Source organism: Vigna umbellata, chromosome 3 (assembly GCF_029865625.1).
Source record: "Vigna umbellata cultivar VRB3 chromosome 3, Vumbellata_1.0, whole genome shotgun sequence".
NCBI classification, from domain to species: Eukaryota; Viridiplantae; Streptophyta; class Magnoliopsida; order Fabales; family Fabaceae; genus Vigna; species Vigna umbellata.
The window spans coordinates 29,671,918-29,698,023 of record NC_142167.1 but is presented as its reverse complement, the minus strand read 5'-3'; the positions used below and the strand labels follow the sequence as shown (position 1 = coordinate 29,698,023).

The 26,106-nt window shown below is 36.2% G+C and overlaps 2 protein-coding genes across 2 annotated transcripts; both read right to left on the bottom strand.

Moving 5' to 3' along the window:
• Positions 1–322: 322 nt before the first annotated feature.
• Positions 323–1,772, bottom strand: LOC124846797 (protein LURP-one-related 10-like). The gene is made up of 3 exons (XM_047324150.2): positions 1,362–1,772; positions 705–932; positions 323–572 (listed from the first exon to the last, which is right to left on the bottom strand). Exons 1-3 carry the CDS (start codon positions 1,635–1,637, stop codon positions 429–431), a joined length of 648 nt encoding a protein of 215 aa, XP_047180106.1. The 5' UTR covers positions 1,638–1,772; the 3' UTR covers positions 323–428.
• Positions 1,773–15,496: 13,724 nt separating this feature from the next.
• On the bottom strand, positions 15,497–23,423 carry LOC148202211 (protein LURP-one-related 15-like). The gene is made up of 4 exons (XM_088108595.1): positions 23,298–23,423; positions 22,945–23,129; positions 15,917–16,135; positions 15,497–15,712 (listed from the first exon to the last, which is right to left on the bottom strand). Exons 1-4 carry the CDS (start codon positions 23,359–23,361, stop codon positions 15,602–15,604), a joined length of 579 nt encoding a protein of 192 aa, XP_087964721.1. The 5' UTR covers positions 23,362–23,423; the 3' UTR covers positions 15,497–15,601.
• Between the last annotated feature and the right edge of the window lie 2,683 nt (positions 23,424–26,106).

The window sequence follows — 26,106 nt, the reverse complement described above, 5'->3', positions numbered from 1 at the left end:
TGTTTTTGGTATGTATGATTATATATAACCTATTTCTATTATTTAAGTAACGAGATTGTGTGTTTTTCTCCAAATATTTCACTTTTCTTATTTACCTTATTACCTTAGATTAACATTGGATAAAAAAAATATTATTTGATACACATGAATAAATGTTTTACATCTATTTGACACTATCTTTATTTTTTTTTTCTATTTTTTTTTTAAAACTACAAACCTCTTTCTATTTTTTTTTAAAAACTACAAACCTTAAAGTTTTATGATTATTTTATTCTTATATCTAAAAGTGTATCATGGTGGGATAAATATTTGAGCTTATACATTACGAACATCAATAGGATTACTTCTTATTTAAGCATTGTTTGAATGATCCTGCACCTTATATAAGAAATCTAAATGAAAAAGTACAAAGCGGTTTCCCAACTTCTCTATTCTTCTCTTGCATCATCGTTAATCTCGTCAAGAATCACTATTAACGCCACTATGAACGCATAATCAATGTTCGGATAAACCGTCACCATGAAATGGTCTTTTCCAATCAAAATACTCTGAACTGTGTGCTTTTTATGCATCTGTAATACCATTTCAACAAAACATTTTCAGTTACCAATACTTATGATTAAAATAGAATTGAAAAAATTAATTTATGTGCAACTAATTAATAAAAGAATATGGATTTGGATATTTAATGAGAAAAGTTTTACCTGAGCAACGATGTTGTTAGATTCACCAGCATAAACAACGCAAGATCGTTCAAACCAGCTACCTTTGACCTTAAAGTCACAAATATCTTCTCTTGTGTTATTAGCCAAAAACACATCCAATTTCGTCTTAAACTGAATAAGGGACGATCGCTTCAGAGAAAATATTAGATCTTTGTCATCTGTGCTTTCCCCTCTGAAAGCTTGCCACCGATCATGTGCCGTCATCATCTGCATCAACAACACCATTTTTCACCAATTTTTATAATTGGATAAACCCACTTAAACAACACAAAATTTATTTTTATAACTATATTTAACCATTCTATACATTCAAAATTACCGTAACAATTTCACCTTACTAACATAACACGGATTTATTCTAATTTTTGAATCATATTTAATATTTAGAAATTCGCTTTATATAATATATTAAATGAGATTACTGTGTTCCTTTTTAAAAACTATTTTTTAAAATATAATAAAGGCTAGATCGAAAGAAGACTGTGTGGGATTATCTAAAAGAGGGAACTAATCTCAGAGTGTTTAGTTAATTCAAGCATGCGTGATTAACTTTCACTAAGTATAAACTATAACCTAATAATTGAAACGAATAAGTGAAGAGGTGGGTGAGACGAGGAGAAAGGAAGACTGAAAAACCTTGCGGCGGAGGGTGACGAGGGGGTGGCCGGCGGCGTCGAGGAGGACGCGGCGGTCACGGAGGGTCATGAGAGAGCCCTTGACTTTGAAGACCACGTTGCCGTTGACGTCGGTGACCACGAAGTTGCCGTCGGCGATGGACATCACCTTCTTCACCACCGCCAGATCCACGGGGTACGGAGCGCAGAACTGGGGCCCGATCACGGTGGTCGGCACCGCTGGCATCGGAACGGAGGTGGTGGGCTGCGGTGGATAATGAGGGTTTGGGTATGCCATGTAGAGGGATCACACTCAAACAAACAAGTAATAACAAATTATGTAATTATTGTCTTCAAATCGAAAGTGTTGTTTTTCTAATCTTTAATGAATGTGAGTTTCTTATGTAGAAGACACATTATTGATGATGCGGATCCAGCTAGACGTTGGATATGCTTGCATTTTTTTTCTTAATTAAATAGATCATTTACAATAATTTTTCAAAATTTTTCATTATTGAAGGTGTCACATCATCTGCACTTTTTATAATTAAATACACAAAAATTTATTTGTTTCTTTTCGCCAAAATAACTTGTCTATCTTTTATCAAGAAATAAAAGTTATCATTTTCTTCATTGAATTTGTTGGTTGTAGATTCTTTTTCAATGCGACTGTCGGAATTTTTTTACTACATTTTGTTATACTTGTCTTTGACTTTCAATCAATGATATTATGGGTCTTTACGGTAATTGTCAATTTGTCATCTTTTAAAATTACATTTTTTTCGGTGGGAATTTTCGAAGGGACTAACTTTTCTAACGTGACTTTGTCGTTTTTAAATGATTTTGTCGCTCGTTCTCTCACAATATAGACCGTACTTTCATCCTTTGATGAGTTGATCGCGCTTTTTCAATTCGCACCGTTCGTTCTCCTTCACCAGCAGAGGGGGAAGGTACCTATAAAAGGCACTCTGACGCCAAATTAGGTATGTGATTTGAAAAGCTTTGGCTCTTAATTGAATGTTTAGTGAATAGTTATCACTATTTGAGTATTTGAGAATATGAGTATGAGTTGAGTGTGAGTAGAACATAAGTAGAACGTACATGACTTTTAGCTTTGACTATGTATTTATAGGTTATCACAAGCCTAATAAAATATAAAAAAACTTACCTTAAAATCCGGTCGGTTGCTCATAAACAGCTTTATGAATATCTTTATTCACATATCTTTGATTATTTTATCCTCTACTGGATTATTAGCCCAATAACTTAAATGCTGGCCCAATTGTGGCCCAACATCATTTAACCTGGTTTGACTTGGTTGACGAGCGTTGTCCCGATTTGACCTTGTTGACGAGTGTTGTTGTTGACAACCGCTGCTACAGAGATAGACCGATCGGTCTTGGATGCTAATCGTTCGGCCTAGATATCATAATGCCCTCCAAGTCCGAGTTAAGTTTGGCTTTAGCCAAGGTTAAGTATATGACTTATATGAACTTGGGGAAGGTCGTCCTCGTTCTATTGGGGAGGTTGTTCTGATTGTAATTTGAGTCGTTGCTCGTCTCTGACCGAATGGTGTACTTTAGGAGTTACCTTTTGAACTTTTACTAGGCCAATCGACTTATGATGGGAGTTCTTTTTAGAACTTTTTCCCAGTTGACGAGCGACTTTGATAGCATTTTGTTTATCTGCACTATAAGGCCGACTGACTGAATAATTTTTGGGCCAAATGGTCGAATATTTGTGAGGCAGAATGGCCGAGTACTTGCGAGGCCGAATGGCCGAGGACCTTTGAGGCCTATTGGCTGAATGCATGTGAGGCGGCCGAACGGCCAAATGCTTGAGACCGCTTAGTTTAGGACAAGAGTGAGATTTCACGGAGAACGTTCCTCACCGCTCGGCTTTTTGACTTAGGAGTTCATTTTCGAATTTCCTAGTAGACGAAAGTGTTAGTCATCAGGGACGTCCAACACCGCTCGGTTTAGGACGAGAGTGAGAGTTCACGGAGAACGTTCCTTACCGCTCGGTTTTTCGACTTAGGAGTTAGTTTTGGAACTTCCTAGTGGACGAGAGTGTCAGTTCTCGGGGACGTCCAACACCGCTCGGTTTAGGACGAGAGTGAGAGTTCAAGGAGAACATTCCTCATCGCTCGGTTTTTCGACTTAGAAGTTTGTTTTGGAACTTCCTAGTGGACGAGAGTGTTAGTCCTCGGGGACGTCCAACACCGCTCGATTTAGGACAAGAGTGAGAGTTCACGGAGAATGTTCCTCATCGCTATGTTTTTCAGCGTAGGAGTTCGTTTTGGAACTTCCTAGTGGACGAGAGTGTAAGTCCTCGGGGACATCCAACACCGCTCGATTTAGGACGAGAGTGAGCGTTCATGGAGAACGTTCCTCACCGCTCGATTTAGGACCAGGGGTTCTCGGAAAGTGTTCCTTAGGTTTTGTTGACGCTAGTGATGGCTTACTTCTGAGAGGGATTTACCTCTTCAGTCTTCTGGTTCACGAAAGGGATTTACCTCTCAGCCGAGAGGGATTTGTCTCTCGGTCATTTCTTCAATGAGAGGGATTTACCTCTCGGTCTGTTCTTCAACGAGAGGGATTTACCTCTCGTTTCTTGCACTCCTCTTGGCTGAGTGGTCTGCATGGTCCTGTCACCTACGTTGTTTAGCCGAACGGCTGAATACCAATGAGGCCGAATGGTCGAATTGTTGCACGGTTGAACACTTGATGTCAAATTTGGCTAACTGGTGAGTGCATTATTGGACCCTTAATAAATCTTGAACAATATTATAATATTGAATTAAGACATTTAAATTAAATTAAATAATAAAATGAATCTATATCAAAATAATTATCTATAGAGCCGTAAAAGCTTGTTGGCGTTGATGGTGAGACTTCATCCTTGTCCGGTTCCTTATGGTTATAAGAGATGCCCCTCGGCCCCACGGTGAGCGCCAAAATTTTTCTGTGGGAATTTTCGGGACCGAGAGACTAATCTTTCTAACTTGACTTTGTCGCTTCTGGATGACTTTGTCGCTCGCTCTCCTGCAATATAGACCGCATACTCATCTTTCGATGGGTTGCTCGCGCTTCTTCGGTTCGCACCGTTCGCTCTCCTTCACCAGCAGAGGGGCGAGGTACTTACAAAAGGCACTCCGACGTCCAAGTTAGGCGTGTGATTTGAAGAGCTTTGGCTCTTAATTAAATGTTTAGTGAATGGTTATCACTATTTGAGAATATGAGAATGAGTTGAGTGTGAGTAGAACGTAAGTGGAATGTACTTGGCTTTTAGCTTTGGCCTTGTATTTATAGTTTATCACAACCCTAATAAAATATAAACAGACTTACTATAAAATCCAGTCGGTTGCTTATAAAGAGCTTTATGAATATCTTTAACCACATATATTTGATTATTTTATCCTCTACTGGATTATTAGCCCAATAACTTAAATGCTGGCTCAATTGTAGCCCAACATCATTTAATCTGGTTTGACTTGGCTGATGAGCATTATCCCGATTTGACCTTATTGACGAACACTGTTATTGACGAAAACTGCTACAATAGATAGACCGATCGGTCTTGGATGCTAACCGTTTGGTCTAGATATCATATTATACACATTTCATAATAATTATATTTTAAACATCGTTTCATTATCAATATTATACAATTTGTAATCAATTTTTCAAATATCATCACTAAAGTTTATATTGTTTAAAATAATTTGAAATAGTTACCATATGGATATACTATTTTTTAATAGTTATTACAAATATATATAACTTTCAGAAAGGTCGCGTAAGTCTTACAAAAATTTAATAGTGTACAGGTTCCGCACCACAGGAAACGAATAATATAACCCACATGAGAAAATAAAAATAAAGAGTATTTTGATCACATGTTTAATTAATATGTGAAAATAAAAATAAAAGCAGGAGAATTTGGTTTGAAAGAAAGAAAAAATACACAAGAAACTAAGAAATAAAATTTAAAAGTTTTTTAAACTTAAATAACAGATTGGAAGTTTAGGGTTCGGACTATTGTCGTTAAAAAAATATTCTATTTGTTTTCTTAATTATGTAAAACATAATGAAATATTAAGTATATTCAACAATTGTAGAGCGCGATTGTAGAGCGCGATTAATGCATACAGAGGCATTTATTATAAATAAACACGAATCTAAGTGTTTAAATTTCAAAGGAGAAGCTAGAAATTAAATATTAAGATAATGGTATAGTTAGCTATTTTGAAGACATTCCATCTTATTTTTAAAATTTTATCCTTAATCTATGTATAAATTAATTTAAATTTATAGGAAAAAATATCGTTATTTTTTATTTTTTTAAATTATACACGTCAGTGTTAGCGTGTTGCGTTTTCTTACGCGCATTAGTCTTGGTTGCTTAATCGAATATTTATCATACGCGATGCGACTGATTCCAATTACGTGCTCAGTCCAAATTTTCATGCGAAAAATGCAATTTAATTAAAACAATTATTTAAAACACGAATTAAAGTTTTCCTCAAATAAATTTAGTTTCTAATAATCCATTTTAGATTTCGGATTTTAGTCTTTAGATTTTTTTATTTGACTGGTGTTCTGTTATTATGTAATTTGAGTTGTTAAACTATGATATGACGTTAATTGTACCGTTTCCTGTCTAATGAATAATATTTTTTATTTTTCGAATATAAGATGAAATTTTGGTCACATTTTTATCCTATAAAATAGAATATTTGTGATAGTTTTGCCATTTTAATATTACGGCTTTGATCTACATTATTTGTGTTGACTCACTTATCTTATTTTAAATTTTATTTTTTTTAAACTCAAAAGATATATTCATTACAGTTTGAGTCAATAACCAATTATACTTTGGTAATATTATCAAAAAGTCTTCAGGGGTACTTTTCTTTGACCAATTTTCCGCACCCTTTTGAAAAGTAATAAGAAATAATATTTGTTTTCACATTTCTACTTCCTCGTTTCTTCTCCTTCTCTTTCCTACCTACTTAATTATTTATCCAATTAATCCTATCAATGTGATTTAATAGGATAAACTAGATCATGAATTATTTAATAAGCATAATCGACTGTTTGAAAAATTGTGTCCGATCTATTTTTAAACTAAAAGAAAAATTAGTTTAATTTTATTTTATATGGAATTAACCAATCATTTTATTTAATTTGAAAATAATTATTTCTGTGTAAGTTGCTTTCTTTTTAAAAAAAACAAAAAACTTTATCCAAATGAATTTGAGGGAGGAAAAGGACAATTTGGGTGGATTTAAAGGTGTCATTTGTGTTATTTTCTTTTAAAAGATTTTGATGTGAAAGTGAAAAGATTTAAACGTAAAATTTAAGAAACTTGTGAAAATTTTTATAAATATGATTAAAAAATATTTTAATAGATTAAAATATAAAATTACTAATTTATTTTTATAATTAAAATTAATATATATAATCCTATCTTCAAACGAGATTTAGGAATTAGTTGTATCATGTATATTTATATGTATACGTATACGGAATCGATTCATGATTCCTATAATCAATTTCAGAATTAATTCCCTGACAATGTAAACATAATAATTGGACATTGTGTTAAAGGAGGGAAACTTTTATAAAAACATATTTATTACCCACAAATCCCTTCCTCCGAACGAGATGACATAGGGTGTTAATCGCAAGTCAGCCCTTTTCATGATTCCTAAATCCTTGGATACAAACGTCACGGGCACCCGTTAATCATAGCTAATAATTTCACTTCACATAAAATCCCTGGATACGAATACACCCTAAACAATTGATATTATTTCTTTAATAATTTTATTTTATTTAAATGCACTATATGTATGACCCTGGATGTTTAAATGTGTTTGAAATTTAAAAAGAAAATTAAACCAAATTAAACTCAATTGAAATTGAAAAAAAAAATCATTAGTTTTAATCAAAGTTCAGAGTAAATTTTGTTTTTATCTAGATTTAAAACATAATTAATTTAAAACTTCAGCTAAAAGTGTAACATATTTTCATAGTCCATAACAACATGAGTCTTATAAGATAAATATAAAATTATATGAGCCGATAACCTATGACACAATAACCGTAATAAATTTTGCCAACAAAATTTTTATCTCCATTTTAAATTGAATTATGTTTAACTTAATCTTAAAAATGGACTAAGAAAAATATCTTAATCGAGAAAAATGACGTGTGTGGATGAGATTTGTGTGGAATTTAACAGAAGTTTAGCAATGCTAATTGTGGAGGTCCACGTTGGTATATTTATATATTCCTTTCTTCAAATAGCTGTGAAGTTTATCATTGTTCTTTTAATATACTATTATGCTTGTCGCTATTTATATGTCTTACCAATGAAATAATTTTGATGATACTACGAAGTGAAGAATATGAAGACTCTTGATGCATCAAGTTTAAAAGTATATTTGCATAATGATTAGCGAAGAAAAAGAACAAGAGTAAGATTCAGACCAAACTGCAAATAAGAAGACGAAGACTGAACGGTCGCTACAAGTCAACGGTCGAACGCATATGAAGACCGAACGACTACAATCAGATGAAGGCCAAACACAGCTAAAGACAGAACATTGTTCATGGTCGAACGCAACTAATAAGACCGAGCGGTAACCACCGAATGGTAGACTTCATGACCAAGACCAAGCAGTCAGGACACGAGCGTTCCCAAGCAGTCAGGACACGACTGTTTGTGACCAAGAACATAGGACCGAGCGGTAAAGTTATGACCAAGACCGAGTAGTGGAAGGCATGACTGAGAGCACGTAAGACATGTTGAGACCAAACAGTTCGGACCGAGCAATATGAAAGGCAGTGAAGAATCAAGGCAAACACTGAAAAGTTGTAAGGAACCTAGACGAACGACAAAAGGTGATAATGACTTGAGCCGAACGCATTAGAAGCCCGAACACAAGTTGAAACACATACCGAATGACAGAAGGCCATGAGGGCTCAAACCGAACGCTAGAAAATTGTGAGGAACCAAGCCAAACGACAGAGGGTGATAAGGGGTTTGATGCAATCCTGCCCGACATAGTCCTTCTTTTGTATTTTTACCTTTCATAGCATAGCTTGTAAGGGGCATGGGTTACTATAAATACCCAGCTCCTCTATTGTAATTGGAACTTTTGAGATTAATGAGAATAAAGTTTTCTGAATCACGGAAACTATTCTCTCTTGAAAGTCCCAGGCTAGAAAGTCCTAGGGATCTGCCTCTAGCCACCTTCTTTGCACACTGCCTCCATTTTCATTGATTTCCATGGTGCTCCACTTATTTCTCCATTTTCATTTTCCTTGATTTCCACGGTGCTCCACTTATTTCTCTCACCTTCTCGTTGCCATTCTTTGCTGCCACCTCACATCAGCACTCCAAGCTGCCTACACCTTCAGCAGCCACGCGTCCTCTTTCGTATCTTCATCAGCACATCACTCTTCACTTTTTTTCATTCGCGTTTCTCTCTTGTAAGACAGATTCTTTCTCGAGAGTGTTCTTCATCATCACCAACAATTCTTCATCACAGATCCATCTCTTCTCCTCAGTAAGTATCAGATTCACCAATTTCTTCATCTTTCTTCCACTGTCACCAAATCATCTGCACATTTGGCTAGGGTTTCTTCATCTTTCATCATTTTCTCTTATTTTAGCCGATTAAAATCACTCTTGATCCGTTCCAAACCTTTTCCACCGTTCAATCTTCATTTTGAACCGATTAATCGGTTCATATTGGGTTTCCTTCCATTTCTAGGGTTTCTATCGAGTTTAACCCTCTATTTCTTGTTCTTCTTCGAGTTTTTGTCATTTTCCGCTGTGTTCATCTCTAGAGGAGGCCTCGAGGACTTCGAATCGTGTTTGCACAACACCAGTAGAACTTCTCCTCGGAGCCGCTCTTCCATCAGTTGGCACCAAAGCTTCGGTTTCGTCCACTCGTCAAAGGTAAGTATCTCGTTTCTCTCTGTTTTGAGTTTCCTTCAATTTCTGAATTGTTCGGTTCAATTTCTGAGTTAAGTTTGATTCGCCTCCCTATTTTATTCATTGTTTGTGTTGTTTCAATTTTGTTTTCAATGTTTCGCGTCTCTGTTGAATTTTCTTCACTTCCGCGTTGTTCAATACATGCGTTTAACTATCTTGCGTTGTTTCGGTATGTCTTGTGTTGATTCATCTTGTTTTTGTCTTGTTTTGAGTTCTATATTGTGATTCGGTGCATCTATGTGTTTTTCTGTGCTTTGAGTCAGTGTTTCATCATTTTAAATCGGTGCATTCTATTTTGAGTCAATTTCATTTTGAAATCCAAATTCAGTTTGTTTGGTCATGTGCTCAGTAATTAACTGATGTAGTTTTCTTCAATTGTGCTAAAATCATTGTCAATCTGCTTTGAAATTGTGTTGGTCTGATTCAATGATTTGTGTGTGCCCTATATCAACTAAAGAAAGGCAGTGAGATGATAAATCTAGCCTTGGTGATAGTGAGCCAGTGCATAGTTTCTAATAACATTTCTTATCACTGAATGCAATCTATTTATGCAAATCTGAGTTCATTTAAAATCTGTTGATGTGTGTTCAAATTTGTTTTGGATTTTATTTGATGATGTGAAGGTTAGGCATACCAAATGAGCAATGAAATGCCTTGGCATAGCTCGGTTGCTAAACGAGAAGTACACCTCACTGTTTAATTCATTTTGTGAGCTTTTCACCATGCTCAATTCTTTGCAATTTCTGGTTTGAGCTTGATTGTCAATTAGCTGTTGTTTCCAGCTTAGCTAAATTTGATTACACTTCCTAGAGTCATTTGTGTCATGCATTTGGTGTTTTTAAAAATTATGTAGTTTTCTTTGTGTTGAATCAAGTGTTCATGACTCATCTTGTGAAGTTGAATTGGATTGGAATAGAAATCAAATTATATGCTGTGAATTGTAGCAAAAGAAAGTGAAAGTATAAAAGCATGAGTTCTTGTGATTTGAAAAGAAAAAAAACAATTAGAAAGAAGTATTGACTGAACCACATAAAGAGCCAAAGTGGCAAGTGCAATTCACAACATTGTTTCACTCTTGATGTTATCTCCTATTTCTAGTTCATCATTTAATTTGATTGGAACAAACATTTTAGAGAAATTGGCAATGCATTATTTTATTTCAGTTGCAAAACTGTTTGGTCATGTATGATTCAACTTGCTTGGTCTTTCTTGTGTTTTTAATATGTTCTAGATCCTTTGGTAGGTTCAGTTTGTGTGCCTTCTTCTTGAATTACCTTGTTTCTTGCTTTTCCTTGTTGAACCTCTAGTCTTGTCTCAATGCATGTGCATTCTATTCTGCTGTTCTTAATTTGAACTTTAATTGCTTTCTTCATCTAATCTAGAGTTTGTCTAAAGTGGTTGTTGTACTGTGTTGTCAATTCCTTTGCTTTAGTGGTTGTCATGTTCTGTTCTACCTGTCTGTCCATTACTTTGATCTTTGCCTAGCCATTTCTTTATTTCTTGAGAAGTTGTTCACTCTGGTTTCTGGAATTTGAAAGAAGGTTTGTGTGCTTGGTAGCATCTTAGGTGGTGGTGGTCTGATAGATTCTCCAGCCTTGAACTTCCAAGGGAGAATCTCCCTTCCAAACCTTTCATTTGTGTGATTTAAATTTCTAAAGAGAATCTTAAGTGTTGTGAGTCTTGTGAGGCTGATTTAGCCTAATTTCCTTGGAAAATTTGTGAGAGAAAATTGGGTTTTACTCATATGTGTTGCTAACTGTTTTGTGATTGTTCATTGTGGAGGGAAAAAAGTTTTAATGATCAAATTGGAGCATTTGTGCTTGTTTAAGCTACTATTGCATTCATTTTACATTATAAATTGTTGCTGAAATCATTGAGATATTAATGTTTTGAATGTGATTGCTGACTTGAATACCCTTACATACCACCTAGTTAGTTGTGTTAGCTGTGTATGAACTAATTTGTGCATGAACTGATTTGTTTGGAATAATTAGATTGTACATCTGCTGTTTGGAGTAAAATTGATTTCATGATTTTTAAGAGCCATATCTGATTTGAAAAGCTAACCAACCAGTTTATTATTACACCTTCTATTTTGTTCCTGGTTTGGTATTTTGATCTGTGCCATAAGTTTGGTATTATAGTATTTGTAGATTTGGATTAACTAATCTGAATTCTGAGTTAGGAATTGCAAATATTATTCTGAATTGGAATTATTTCTGAATTACATTAGATTGATCTGAGTTTGATTAGCTTAGGGTGGTTGCTAAAATCAGTTTGGTTCAGCTTTGACTTACACCTATTTGCATCTGGTTTAATATCCATTTCCATTTGTACCTTACTGGAATTTGGTTTGAAATTTTAGCGTGCAGAGCTTATCTGTTTGGGAGTTTAGTTGGAATTACACAGCTAGAAGCAGTCTTGTAAATAGGGAAGTTGCTTAGTTTACCTAATTCTAGTTTGCTTAGCTATTTTTGAATTTCATTTGATATTACTTTGCATTGTGTACTCTGTTGAACTAGTTGTGAATTTTCTGTGTAGTTTGGGAAAAGCCATACTGATCGTACTTTGGGCTTACAATTTAAGAGCAATAAAGATCTTTGAGCTGCACCAATTGTACAAGACCAAGAAAGGGAAGTTCTTACTGTTATGTGTTTTCATTGTGCAATTTGTTCTTTGTTCTAGCTAAGGGAATTTTGATTGCAGCTCTACATTTTCCCTTCGGTAATGATCGAAGACTTTTGCCCTTCGAAAATTACCGAAGGCTTTTGGCCCTCGGTAATTACCGAAGGGCGGAAGCCCTCGGTAAATGTTAGCGACAAGGGATTTATCGAGGGCTCTTTGGCCGTCGATAAGTCGTCTGTAAATACCCTTTTCTGACGGCTTCTGACTATTTTCGAGGGCTTATGGCCTTCGGTAATGCCCTTCTTTTTTGTAGTGTTAAGTACTGGTAACCCACTACAGATTCAACTTTTAACAAAAAAAAATAATATTCACGTATTTGTTAATACACTACAAAAAAAAGTATTTATTAGTATAAATTATTTTATATCGATTAAACTGTAGTGTTAGAAATCTTTTCATTCATGTTATTTTCTTTTAACACAGCGATGCATTGATATACTAACATGTCACTCGTAAACGAAAACGACACTAGTTATTTTTGTACGCAACGATTTATGAATTGAGGTATATACACGCAAAAAGGGATAGTCTTTTTGTTTCGATTCTGAACCGAGGCAGTATGTAGAGGTCTTTTGCATCAATTGGTTTCGAACTGAGGCGATGGTTTTTTTTTCACAAATTGAGTCTTGGGCTTATTCAAAATATTTTTTTTCTTTTTTTATTTGCAATGAGACAACAAAGGCAGCAATGAAACGGTCGCAGATGACAATGAAACGGCCAAAGGTGGCAACAATGAAAAGCGTAGTTTGCACGAGAGAAATAGAAGCAACAACGTTCGCGCGACAAAAATTAAGACCACACCAAGCACTTTGCACGAGAGAAATGAAGGCCATAAACCAACAACTTTGCCTGAGAGAGAGAACAGTTGAGCAAGGAAGAATAACAAGTGGTGGATACAGCAACAACGACCAATGGTGAAGGCAACAACGACGAATAATGAAGGAGGCAACGCGATGGCTAATGGTGGAGGCAGTGATGGTGGAGCGACACGAAGAAGTTGTTCACACGAGATGAGAAGTGGTTCTCTGGCAGAAGAAGAAGAAGAAAGAGTGAAACATGCTTACTGTTTTACTCTTCTGGAATTTAACTATCGAAGAGGCTATTACCTCAGTTATAAACACAACCGATGCATACAACTTCTAGAAAAAATTTAAAATAAAATTGTAAATGGAAAATTTGAAATATCTACTAATTTGAAAATTTGAAGAGGCTGCATACATTTTAACCCTCTCGACACTTCTTAATGGAGGAATCATGTCTTCCTTTTATATTCATATTGTTACTTTATTTTTTGATTTATATTAGTTTTAGAATTGGTATGACATTTTTGCTTATCTATATATGTTTTATCTAATAATTATAAGGTGATTTGGGTGCCTGATAATGAAAGTTCTAGGAATATAGAAATATTCGAAGAATCTCAAATCTTAAGGATTCAAAGCTAAATCCAAAATAATGCCAGAAAATTTTGAGAAGAAGAAGATTGTTTTTGTTGTCGTAAGAATCGTCCTCCCCTCCCTTTGAGCTGAGTATTTATTATTTGAAAAACTAAAAATCATATAACAAATTCTACAACCTTCTAACAGAATTGCAGAAGAATGTAATTAAGCTATTGGCTGCCACGTGGAGCCATGTTGCTTGTTATTGAATTCCTATATGAATTCCCCTGCCTTAAAAAAAAAGTCATTGTCCTTAAGGATGAAAATCTAGATACTTCTTCAAATAAAAAAAGAATTCCAAGTGGCATCTTCTAATAATTGGTGCTTCCACTTGACTAATACTTTGGTGACAACTTTTTTGTCCCACTTGAGAGTTGTTCGATCAGAATTTTCCGAGGTTCTTTGCCCCTCATAACACCGTCAAACTCTACAGGAAGTGAACTACTACAGGTGTGTGGCTCACCTGCCTTTTAAGCTGCGAAATGTGAAAAACATCATGAATTTTTGACCCCTGTGGAAGCCTCAGCTTGTAAACCACCACTCTAATATGATCAACTATTTGAAATAGTCCAAAATATTTAGGGGCTAGTTTGAGATTAGATCTGAATGCCACAGAAATTTGACAGTATGGATGAAGCTTGACATACACAAAATCACCAATATCATAGGATTTGTCACTCTTATTCTTATCAGCCAATTGTTTCATTCTATCTTGAGCCATTTTCATGTGGAACTTGACTAACTTAAGGCCTCCTTCCATTTGGCTAAATTGTATGAGTTAGCTTCTACTTCAAACATTCCTACTAAATTTTCTCTTAAATCCCCGAGTACATACATAGCTACCAAGGTCATTTTGTCTACACCTAAACCTCTGAACAAACCAATAGACTCATAGATTACCCTACACTCTAATAAGAAACTCACTCCTGCTTTTATGAGTGAGAGGAGATCTAAAGGCTCTTTGCTATTTTCGTGATGAACCCTATAGCCTGCACATGCTTTGACACAAAAGAAATTGGAGATTCATGTTCTGAATAGGAAACCTATTTCAATTCCACTCAACACACACCAAAAAGACATAAAAGATAGTAAACTGAGTAATTCTGTATTGCATTTGGTAAACTATACAATCAAAACCTCCAAAGAGAGCCAAGTTCTCCTTCCAGAGGATAAAAATGATCTTGTCTATACAAAGTAATCAATTCTAAATCTAACTAATACAAGATACATAAGGAGGATAAAAATGATCTTGTCTATACAAAGTAATCAATTCTAAATCTAACTAATACAAGTTTTATAGGAGCTCTGTTTCTCGCCCAAACTGTTATTACAGTTATAACGACCTAACGTCTCTCCCCCTATTTATTCTCTTTTTTCTTCCTTTCATAAACTCTCCATATCCTATCAGCTTCTATGTGGATTGTAACAAAAATTCTTATTGCCTTCTTGTAAAAATATTATTTGTTCAAAATACTTACTTTTTTAGATGTTCCAATAACTTAAAAATATAGTTCTCAATTAACTTAAGTCCTTAAAATCTAAAAATTTTAGAGACTAAAATAATTTATATATTAAGAGAGGAATTGAAATAAGTAATTTATATAATGAAAATAACAAAGATAATAATTAACAAGTAATTACTATCCGTATATAAATATCGGTGGATAATTTAGATTTTTCTTAAATGGAAGACGATTGCAACAGCAGATACGATTGCAGCAGCAGAGACGGTTATAGAGCAAGTAGAGAGAAAAAGGGAATTAGGAGGGAAGATCCGTACCATAACGTTCTCTCTTCTTTCACACGTTTGCTCTTGCCCATTCCTTGCTCTTGTCTCCTTTTAACACGTAGCCATTTTCCTGTAGGCTTGTGTTTGTTACAATGAGATAAAAATGACTTAGAAAATAAGTGCATATGTTTATTTCAATAAGTAAACATAGAATAAGTTGAAGTTTAAAATTCCTTCTTCTTTCTAAAATTTATAATTGAAATTGAACTATGCATAAGATGCCACTCATTTAATAATAAAACTTTCATATAGTAAAGAATTTACAAAATGTCAAAACAATTAAAAAAATTCAAAAAGAAATTGAGATATTCGAGTATGATTCAATCATGTGGTAACTCATCAAAGTTGAAGAGTTAGAATTAGAGCCACAATGAACGCATGATCGATGTTTGGAAACACGGACACCATGTACTTCTCTCTGCTAAACATAGTGCCAAGCTTTGTATTTATCTGCAACAACAACCATTTCTATGAATAAGTACGTGTCAAGCATATTAAAATATATATATATATATATATATATATATATATATATATATATATATATATATATATAATATGTGATGTGTGTAAAACAAATAATCATATTGTTTTTCTTTCTCTCTATCTCGGGAAATTAATCAAAATAATAATTTTGTATTAAGATTAAATTACCTGGGCAACAAGTATGTTGGAATCGCCTATGTAAACATCCCAAGAGCGTCCAGACCAACTTGATTTGATTTTGAAGTCACAAACATCAGTGACATTATTTGCCAAGAACACGTCGAATTTCAACCTTAGCTGAAAAAATGAGGAATTGTGTCTTGTAAATATCAGATCCCTAGATTCTTCACTTTGACCTCTGAATGCTTTCCAAACATTATTCTGAATCTGTATTATCCAGCAAGTTCAAACTTAACTTTATGTTACCATAAACTTAAATATAATAATAGAATTTAATGAATTGTTTATATTGGCTTAGAAAGGATTCACAAGTTAAACATAGTATTGTTGTGATTATTAGACAATAATAGGTAATAATTATGTTTTAATGATAGAGTTTATGGTTTGGAGATGAAAAGCTAAGATGTAAGTTTATAAAATGTAAGTATTTAGTTGATATACATAATCAGGAAACAAGTAATAATAGAAGGAAGTAAACAAGATTTTCACATAAAGGTTTAGTTTTGCTAACACTTTCAACCATCAAAATTTTTATAGTAAATGTTATAATGCAATTGGATTCTATGATAAATGGGTTAAGGATCCATCTTAGTAAATGGAAGTCCGACCAAGGAATTTTATTCTTCAAAGATTTAAGACAAGGAGATCCTATGCTCTCTTTCTTATTTCTAATAATTTCTAAAGGTCTAACTGGTTTGATAAAGCAGACTAAGGCCAATAATATGTTATCTGGTGTTACAATAGAGACAAATTAAGTGAAAGTAAGGCTTCTACATTTGTAGGGAACAACATTACATGGTGTTCAAGTTTTTCGTTTTTACTCAATGTGACTAATACTCACACTTCAATTTCCATCAATGATATTAAAGAGTAATGCAAATTCTAGAAGAATGTAGAAGCACCTTAGATAGAAGAATTGAAATGTAATACAAGTTCTAGAATATTCTAGAAAAACCTAAGATAGGAAGAAAAATCAAGAATATTCTACATAGGTAAAAATCTAGAACATTCCACATAAGTTGTGGCTAGTATGTTCTAGAATAATCTATGGGTCTATAAATACCCATGAACTCTACCATTTGAAAGATGTAGCCAACATCTACCATTTTGTATGAAGCCAACATCTACCATTTGTATGAACCAACATCTACTACAACTAAAGACGACTACAACACATCTTTCAACTACTATTTCTACATTCTACTATCTCTACATTTTCTCTACCACATCAACTACTCCTTTCACAACCTTCAAAATACTAACAGTGGTACCAGAGCTACGTTCGGTCATCTATTGGGTGTAGATAAAATTTTCAACTACCTCAAACAAAACTATAACTCATTCTACTACTTCCAAATATATTCTCCACACATGGCTACTACCACTAGTAAAAAATCGGGTTTTTACAGCGCACATTATGCCACGGTTCAACGAAAACCGCAGCATAATGGTGCGCGGTGGCAGTTTTGTAAATAAAACGAACCTATATGCCGCGGTTCTACTGGGAACCGCGGCATATACCCCAGTCAACCATTGCCTTTGACGCCACGTATGAATAAAAAATTAAATAACAGAGTATATGCCGCGGTTCTCTGGGGAACCGCGGCATATACCCCTGTAACGTCTCAACTTCTCTGCCAGTCAGAGAATTTCAGAAGTTACAGGGGGTATATGCCGCGGTTCCCCAGAGAACCGCGGCATATACCCCCTGTAACTTTTCGAATTCTGTGAAAGGCAGTTGGGGAGACAGTTGTGTTGAACACGTTTCAGGGGTATATGCCGCGGTTCTCTGGGGAACCGCGGCATATTCTCCTATATGAAATTAATTTAATGTTTATTTGAAATATTTCGAGGTTTATGCCGCGGTTGCCCGCTGAACCGCGGCATATAGTTTGAAAATAATTTCAAAAATGCCATTTCTGATAATTTTTTAAATTAGTATATGCCGCGGTTGGGTAGTGAACCGCGGTAGATTCCCCCGTTCAGAGTTAAAAAACAAAACTTGGAACAATGCATCGTCTTCCTCGCGCGTTCTCTCTGTTTTCGCGTTTCTTCTTCCTCCGAACCACCCTTCATCTCAGATTTTGCGTTTTTAACCGTTTAAACTCAAAATTGTTCGGTCATTATTCGTTTTTGACGATAAAAACGAGTTTTAGCCGTTCAAAATCGTGATTTCCTGGCGTTTTTCACCCTCTCCGCCGCCGTTGTGTTGCGTTTTTCACCCTCTCCGCCGCCGTTCCTCTTCCAGGTATTTATGTCCATTTGCATTTTTAACGTGATTTCTTCATTAACTTTAATATTTAACTTTAACAAATTTTGATTTTTTAACAAATGTTGAATTCATATACACTAATTAAAATGAATTGTCTTTTGCAGAGATTCAAGACTACTACACCAGTTCCTGAGAAGTCACTACTATTCATTAGGAACGCTGCTGCTAAGTATATAGTTAGATTATACAATAGCTCTTAGATTTAGATTTAAACAATGCATTTGATTAGATAGAATTTTCTTAGACTCTCTACTTTATTTGATGTTGAAATACATTTGAACATGTGTTTGTTATGTTGAAATTGAATTTCTGTAAATGTTTTTATATGCAGGTCTGTTTTTGTGGTAGTGGATATCACAAAAACAGACCTGCAATTTTAAAAAACTGCAGGGGAATATGCCGCGGTTCTAACCACAACCGCGGCATATAGTGCATTTTTTAATTTTTTTTTTAATTTTTTTTTAAAAAAAAAATGAATTTAGGCAGCGGTTCCCTAGACAACCGCGGCATATTCCGCAGCCTATATACCGCGGTTCGAACCGCGGCATAAAGTGTCTGACTTACTACCGCGGCTGAATATGCCACGGTTCAAGAACCGCGACGTATAGTGAAAATCAACCGCGGTAAAAGCCCCTCGCTGCACTAGTGTACTAATCAAACATCATCAATTCCAGTACCTATTTTCAAAGGAGAAAATTATGATTTTTGGAATGTCAAAATGAAGACATTCTTCCGCTCTCAAGATTTATGGGATATCATAGAAGAGGGATTCACTATTCCAGAAGACACCTCTACTCTTACTGCAGCTCAAAAGAAGGAGTTGAAAGAAAACAAGCAAAAGGATTCAAGGGCTTTATTTGTTCTTCAACAAGCAGTTGATGACACAATTTTTCCAAGGATAATTGGTGCCACAAGTGCAAAACAAGCTTGGAACACAATACAAGAGGAGTTTCAAGGAAGTGACGAGGTACGCAATGTTAAACTTCATTCTCTAAGACGAGAGTTTGAATTATTAAGAATGAAAGAATCTGAGACCATTAAAGACTACTATTCTAGAATAAAAGAAATAGTTAGTCAAATGAGAGCTTATGGGGAAAATATTCTTGACAAAAAGATCGTAGAGAAAATTTTAATTTCTATTCCCCAAATGTATGATGCAATCGCAACCGCGATTGAACAAACAAAAGATTTGGCTACATTGTCAGTCACACAACTAATGGGCTCTCTTGAAGCTTATGAACAAAGATTGAAAAGGCATGAAGAAGACTCGGTTGAAAATGCCTTTCAATCAAAACTAAAATTACGGTCTCAGAATAAAGAATATGAAGGAAATAAAAGTAGAGAAGAAATTTCTAGAAATAAAGAAAATCCTAGAAGCTTCTCTATGACTCGTCAAGAAAAATATCCTCCATGTGGCATATGTAAAAAGACAAGTCACTTGGAAAAAGATTGTTGGCATCATGGAAAACCTCAATGCAAGTATTGCAAGAAGTTTGGTCACATAGAGAAGTATTGTCGTAGTAAAAATAGACATCAAGCAAACTTTGCTGAAGAAGATAATCAAGAGAAACTCTTATTCTACGCCAATCAAGAATCTCCTAGTAGAGAAGGAAGTTGGTACTTGGATAGTGGATGCAGCAATCACATGGCGAAAGATCAAAGCATCTTCAAAGACATTGATAAATCTGTCAATGTCAAAGTTCGGCTAGGAAATGGCACCATAGTGGAGTCTCGAGGCAAAGGAACTGTCATGGTGGAGACAAAGAAAGGTACGAAATTCATCAAGGACGTTTTACTAGTTCCAAATCTTAAAGAAAATCTTTTAAGTATTGGCCAAATGATGGAGAATGGATATTCTCTTCATTTTGAGAAAGATACATGCAAAATTTATGACAATAAAATGATAGAAATTGGCCAAGTAAAAATGGAGAAGAGAAATAGAAGCTTTCCTATAAGCTTCAAACCTGGAACTAATATTGCCATGAAGGTAGAAGTTGATGACTCATGGCTTTGGCATAGGAGATTTGGCCACTTCAACACACATGCCTTAAAGCTTCTATATACGAAAAACATGATGAGAGATCTTCCATACTTGAAGGAGAATAATGAATCATGTGAAGGATGTCTCCTCGGAAAACAACATCGATTACCATTCTCGACAGACAAAGCATGGAGAGCAAAAGACTTATTGGAGTTGATTCATACCGATGTTTGCGGACCGATGAGAACACCTTCACATCATAACAACAGGTATTTCATCCACTACAATAAAACATGGAATTACCGACGGCTTTTTATCGACGGACTTAGTTCCGTCGGTAAATGATGCATTACCGACGGCTTTTACCGACGGATGCAAAAAAATGTATTTTACCGACGGATATGGGCCTTTGGTAATTACCGACGGCCAAAAGCCTTCGGTAAAGCCTTCGGTAATTACCGCCGGCCAAAAGCCTTCGGTAAAGCCTTCGGTGAAAAGAGCGGCAAAATTCCCGCCCATTTTTTCACTCTCTCTACGCAAAGTTTATACATTTTTATCACTCACAAATCGCTTTCTCTGCTATATTTCTCACCTTTTCTCACCTTCTGCCACCATTTTTCTCTACTGTGCAACCATCTTCCCACACTGTCACCGGTGCCGCTGGGAGAACGCCACCGCAGCCTTTGGGAGGACGCGACCGCTGCCATGGGAGGACGTCGCCGCTGCTGTGGGAGGACGCCGCCGCTGCTGTGGGAGGACGCCGCCGCTGCTGTGGGAGAAGTGCCGCTGCCGTGGGAGAAGCACCGCTGCCGTGGGAGAAGCCGCCGCTGCTGTGAGAGAAGTGCCGCTGCCGTGGGAGAAGCGCCGCTGCCGTGGGAGAAGCGCCGCTGCCGTGGGAGGACGCCGTTGCTGCCATGGGAGAAGCGCCGCTGCCGTGGGTGAAGCGCCGCTGCCGTCGCTGGAGAGGACCACCGTTGCCATGGAAGAACACCACCGTGCAAGCTTCACTGACATTAGGGATTTTTTCAATTTTAGGGTTTCTAAAACAATTAAAGAACCAAAGTGTAGCCTCTGATTTTGGTTTTGGAATGAATAAAATTGTTGTTTTGGTTTAGGAATGAAGAAATTTGGGTAAAAAAAACTGAAAAACGAAGGATACAGGAGAAGGGAAAAGAGGAAGAAGATGAACCAGATCGACGTATTTACCGACGGACTTACCGAAGGCTTTTGGCCTTCGGTAATTACCGAAGGATTTTGGCCGTCGGTAAAGCCTTCGGTAAATACCGACGGCCAAAAGCCGTCGGTAACTGTTACCGACAACGATATTACCGACGGTCATTTGTCCGTCGGAAAAATCGCATTACCGAAGGCTTTTGGCCGTTTCCGAAGGATTTTGGCCGTCGATAATTATTGTTTTTTTGGTTGTGATCCTCTTCATTGATGACTTCTCTAGAATGACATGGGTCTATTTCTTAAAGGCAAAGTCAGAAGTTTTTGGAGTATTCAAGAAATTCAAGGCCCTTGTTGAGAAGCAAAGTGGAAAACAGCTAAAAATACTTAGAAGTGATCGTGGCAAGGAGTACACATCTCGCGAGTTTGACAAATTCTGTGAAGATGAAGGCATAGAGCGACAACTTACAGTCGCATATACTCCACAACAAAATGGCGTGTCAGAGAGAAAGAATCGCACAGTTATGGAGATGGCAAGATCAATGCTGAAAGAGAAAAGTATGCCTAACACTTTTTGGGCTGAAGCAGTTTACACTGCAGTTTATATTCTAAACAGATGTCCAACTAAAGCAGTCCAAGACAAGACTCCGATTGAAGCTTGGAGTGGGAGAAAGCCATCGGCTAAACACCTACGAGTATTTGGGTCTATTTGCTACATACATGTTCCTGATCAAAGGAGGCACAAGCTTGAAGACAAAACTATACGAGGAATATTTTTGGGATATAGCACACAGTCAAAATGCTATCGAGTTTACAACCTACAAACAAAAAAGCTCATCATCAGTCGAGATGTTGAAGTTGATGAAAATGCTTCTTGGAATTGGGAAGAAGAAAAAGTTGTTAAAAGCAACATTCTACTTCCAGTGCAACAATCTCAAGAAGAAACTCAAGAAGAGGTAGAAAATTCAGAAGCATCAAAGCAGGAACTATGGTCAAGGAAATGGAGGAAGAAGATCAAATTAAAGATATGTTACCAAGACCAAGATTTGAACTACTGCACACAATGCTTGGAGTTACCGAATTTGCATTAAGGAGGAGTATTAAAGAGTAATGCAAATTCTAGAAGAATGTAGAAGCACCTTAGATAGAAGAATTGAAATGTAATACAAGTTCTAGAATATTCTATAAAAACCTAAGATAGGAAGAAAAATCAAGAATATTCTACATAGGTAAAAATCTAGAACATTCCACATAAGTTGTGGCTAGTATGTTCTAGAATAATCTATGGGTCTATAAATACCCATGAACTCTACCATTTGAAAGATGTAGCCAACATCTACCATTTTGTATGAAGCCAACATCTACCATTTGTATGAACCAACATCTACTACAACTAAAGACGACTACAACACATCTTTCAACTACTACTTCTACATTCTACTATCTCTACATTTTCTCTACCACATCAACTACTCCTTTCACAACCTTCAAAATACTAACAAATGATTTCATGAGACGAGAGTTCTTGTTTGATTAAAGTACAAATTCATGTGTAAAAGGAAGAAAATAAAGCTATGTATGAACTAAACTTACCGATCTGCGAAGATGAACAATGGGGTTTCCATGAGAGTCAAACAAGAAACTGTGTTTGCGGGGTTTTACAATGCTTACGAGATTGCTCTTAACAGTGAAAACTATGTTGTCATTGGTGTCTGTCACAGTGAAATAATCTGCTCTACTCCTCTCCTTTGTGATTATCAGATCAACAGGATGTGGACCTACAATATGCAAGGCACGATATAATTAACAAATAACCACTTCAGATTAATCAAAGAAGAAAATGTTGAATATATCAAACTATCTATCAATTATATATGCTTATGATCATATTTTGGATCCCATAAAGTAAACGATTATCTGAACCATGCATAGAGGCTCATATATACCTGGAGCACAGTACTGATGTGCGATGATGGGAGTGCCAAAGGGTGGTGATAATTGGTTTGCCATATTTGATTGTTGAACTTCAAGGATGTTGCAGAAGAATATGAATTTAATTTGTAGAATCAAAAACTGAAGCTTTGTTATATATATGTATGTATGTGTGGAATCGTGAAGCATGTTAAAGGGACAGGTTTTCTTTGAGGGAAAGGATCAACTTCTTGTGATGACTAATCGTTTGAATAGCAGTTTTTGACTTCTCTACGTGTGAGAAAGTTCAACTAAGGAACAAGACAACGCTCTCTCCCTACATAAGAACAAGTAAATGTCAACCTGATACTAGATTACTTAGAATAAGAAAAGAAGAAAATAACAAAGAGAATATTCCACATACACAAGCCGTATAAATCAAGTCGTGAAAAGGTAAGCTATTGATAGGGGGGAAATGAGATATTAACATCAAAATTTGACACAGTTGAGGAATCCTCTTCCACGTGCTTTTTTAATTGTTTTGAAGTTGCGCTTGTGTGGAAAAAGGAAGATTGAAAAATGAGACAAATGGAGTGCCGGGGATTTGCTTTTGAATTTTCATTCGGACCTTTTCTCCTTTCCCATACCCGTTCCTTGATTATGTTGATGCCTCTCCCTTATAAAAACTACCACGAGACACACACACGCTCCCACTCTTCTTCTATACATTTTCCCCTTAACTCTCCTTCTTCCTCACCAAAGGAACACCCACAGGCACCTAACCTTCATCCATTCTTCTCTTCCATTGTCACCCACTCACGGTTCAGAACCTCCATCATCATCCCAAAACATCATCACACAGATCCGCTTCTCCAACTCTTTGATTTCTCTTCCTCCACTATCTTCTTCTACTTCCATACACGCAGAAACGTAGAGGTAGAGTAGGGAATCTAGCCCTAGCCCTAGCCTCATTCTCTACGGATCAGTCGTCGCCTCGACACCATTTGCCAAAGCTTCTGTCATCCTCCGGTATCAAAACCGGCAATAGCGGCGGCTTCTCCAGTAGTGCTAGGAAGGGGTCTAACAACAAACTCTACTTCACACCACCGTGAGCACTCCTTGCACACTCACCTTCCATTGTCAGCCTTTAGTTGAACCGGGCCTTCGATCTCGCCCTGGAACTACTTATAAGAAGCACAAAGGAAGGTTCTATATTGATAGAGAAAAATGACCATTTGTTAATAGATGAAAAAAAGTACAGGAATGCGCAAGAGCACACATGAAAGAAGGAGAACATTAAATGGCGTCATTTAATACGTGAAAAAGCAGACTTTTGGTATGATACTGTCTAGGCTCCACAACGTCTAATCGAGCTCAGTGAAGTCTTCCTGAACTTAACATCATTCATCTCGAGCTCCATGAACCCTAGTCGAACTTAACATCATTCCTGTTGAGTTCCATAACGTCTGGCCAAGCTCTTCATTTCAGGTCGGAATAGTAGTGGTCGTCCTCGCTATGTTACCGTTTTATTCATTTCTTTATTTCGACACTTGACATTTTTATATAGCACTCCTACACTCCACTTGAGTTCATTGCACGTCCTCCATAGAAAGAGTCTGACCTGAACACATGTAATGAAAATTGGTAGATGTTGTAGTGTGTTGGTTGTGGTTAAGTATAACAATGATGGATAAATCGGACATGAAACATGAGTGGGAGCAATGAACAATGACTTGGTAGCAGCGTGGGACTTTTTGTATAGATTTAACATAATTTAATCCAACCAAGCTTTATACAACTACCAACTATATGTTCTTCTTATCTACCACAAACATCATTACAATTACCATATCAAAACACAAACCGGTTGAATTGGGTGACTATTGTGAAAAAAAAATTGAAAACCAGGGACAAAAACATAAATGGGGAGCACTCAACAAATAGATGGTAGCACCATTGGATGTATTCAACCTAGGCTGAGCTACATTCGACCTTGGTTAAGATGCATCCGACTTTGGCTAAAATGCATCCAATCTTGGCTGAAATGTATCCGACCTTAATCTAGTTATATCCAACTTTAGTCGACTATTATTTGACCTTGATCGAGTTGTATCCGTTGACTAAGTTATATCAGACTTATTCTTATCTACATATATCAAGTGACTTTGTAAGAAAGGATGTTTTGCGTTAAAGATCATTTTGTGTGATGAACTAGGGTGTTGAGATGCATCCGACTTTGATCAAAATGCATACAACCTTAGCTGAGATGTATCCGACCTTAACCTAGTTATATCCAACTTTAGTCGACTATTATTTGACCTTGGTCGAGTTGTGATGGAAGCAGCCTCCACGTTCAAGACTGGAGTGGCTCCTTGGACAGAATGACGCAGCGGAATGAAGAATGGTTTGAAGGAGTTCGGCGCATGCAAGGTGTTTGTCAAAATGCGTGACAGTGTTTGGATGTGTGTGTGAGGTAGAGTTCTAACTCAGATGGCCTTCCAACGGGGAAGGGAGCTAGAGGAAGACAAGCTAAAATAGCTTTAAGCAATGAACTTGAGAGAATGGCTGGATTTCAGCAGCATTTCATTATCAAACTCAAGTTACATTTACAAGTGATTTGGCTTCTCTTTTATAGATGAAGAGAAACTTGCCTAGCAAGCTACTGGACATATTAGCAATGTACATGAAGCTCTATAAGAAGTGTGCAGGAGAAGCTATACAGCTGGCCACATGTTCCATACGGTAAACATTGAAAACATGCTTTAAAAGAAAGTGGAAACGTTGGTTTGCTTGGTTGGCCGTATGTTGTATATCAACTTTGCTTTTCCAATCCAAAAAGCACTT

What these genes read in the sequence shown, in the direction of transcription:
- LOC124846797 (XM_047324150.2), bottom strand. Translation starts at nt 1,637, where the DNA reads ATGGCATACCCAAACCCTCATTATCCACCGCAGCCCACCACCTCCGTT. An exon ending in TCGTCACCCTCCGCCGCAAG is followed by an intron (nt 933 to 1,361) that starts GTTTTTCAGTCT and finishes TTGTTGATGCAG; the next exon opens with ATGATGACGGCACATGATCG. An exon ending in CTAACAACATCGTTGCTCAG is followed by an intron (nt 573 to 704) that starts GTAAAACTTTTC and finishes ATGGTATTACAG; the next exon opens with ATGCATAAAAAGCACACAGT.
- LOC148202211 (XM_088108595.1), bottom strand. Translation starts at nt 23,361, where the DNA reads ATGGCAAACCAATTATCACCACCCTTTGGCACTCCCATCATCGCACAT. An exon ending in ACATCAGTACTGTGCTCCAG is followed by an intron (nt 23,130 to 23,297) that starts GTATATATGAGC and finishes TGCATATTGTAG; the next exon opens with GTCCACATCCTGTTGATCTG. An exon ending in CCAACATACTTGTTGCCCAG is followed by an intron (nt 15,713 to 15,916) that starts GTAATTTAATCT and finishes TTGTTGTTGCAG; the next exon opens with ATAAATACAAAGCTTGGCAC.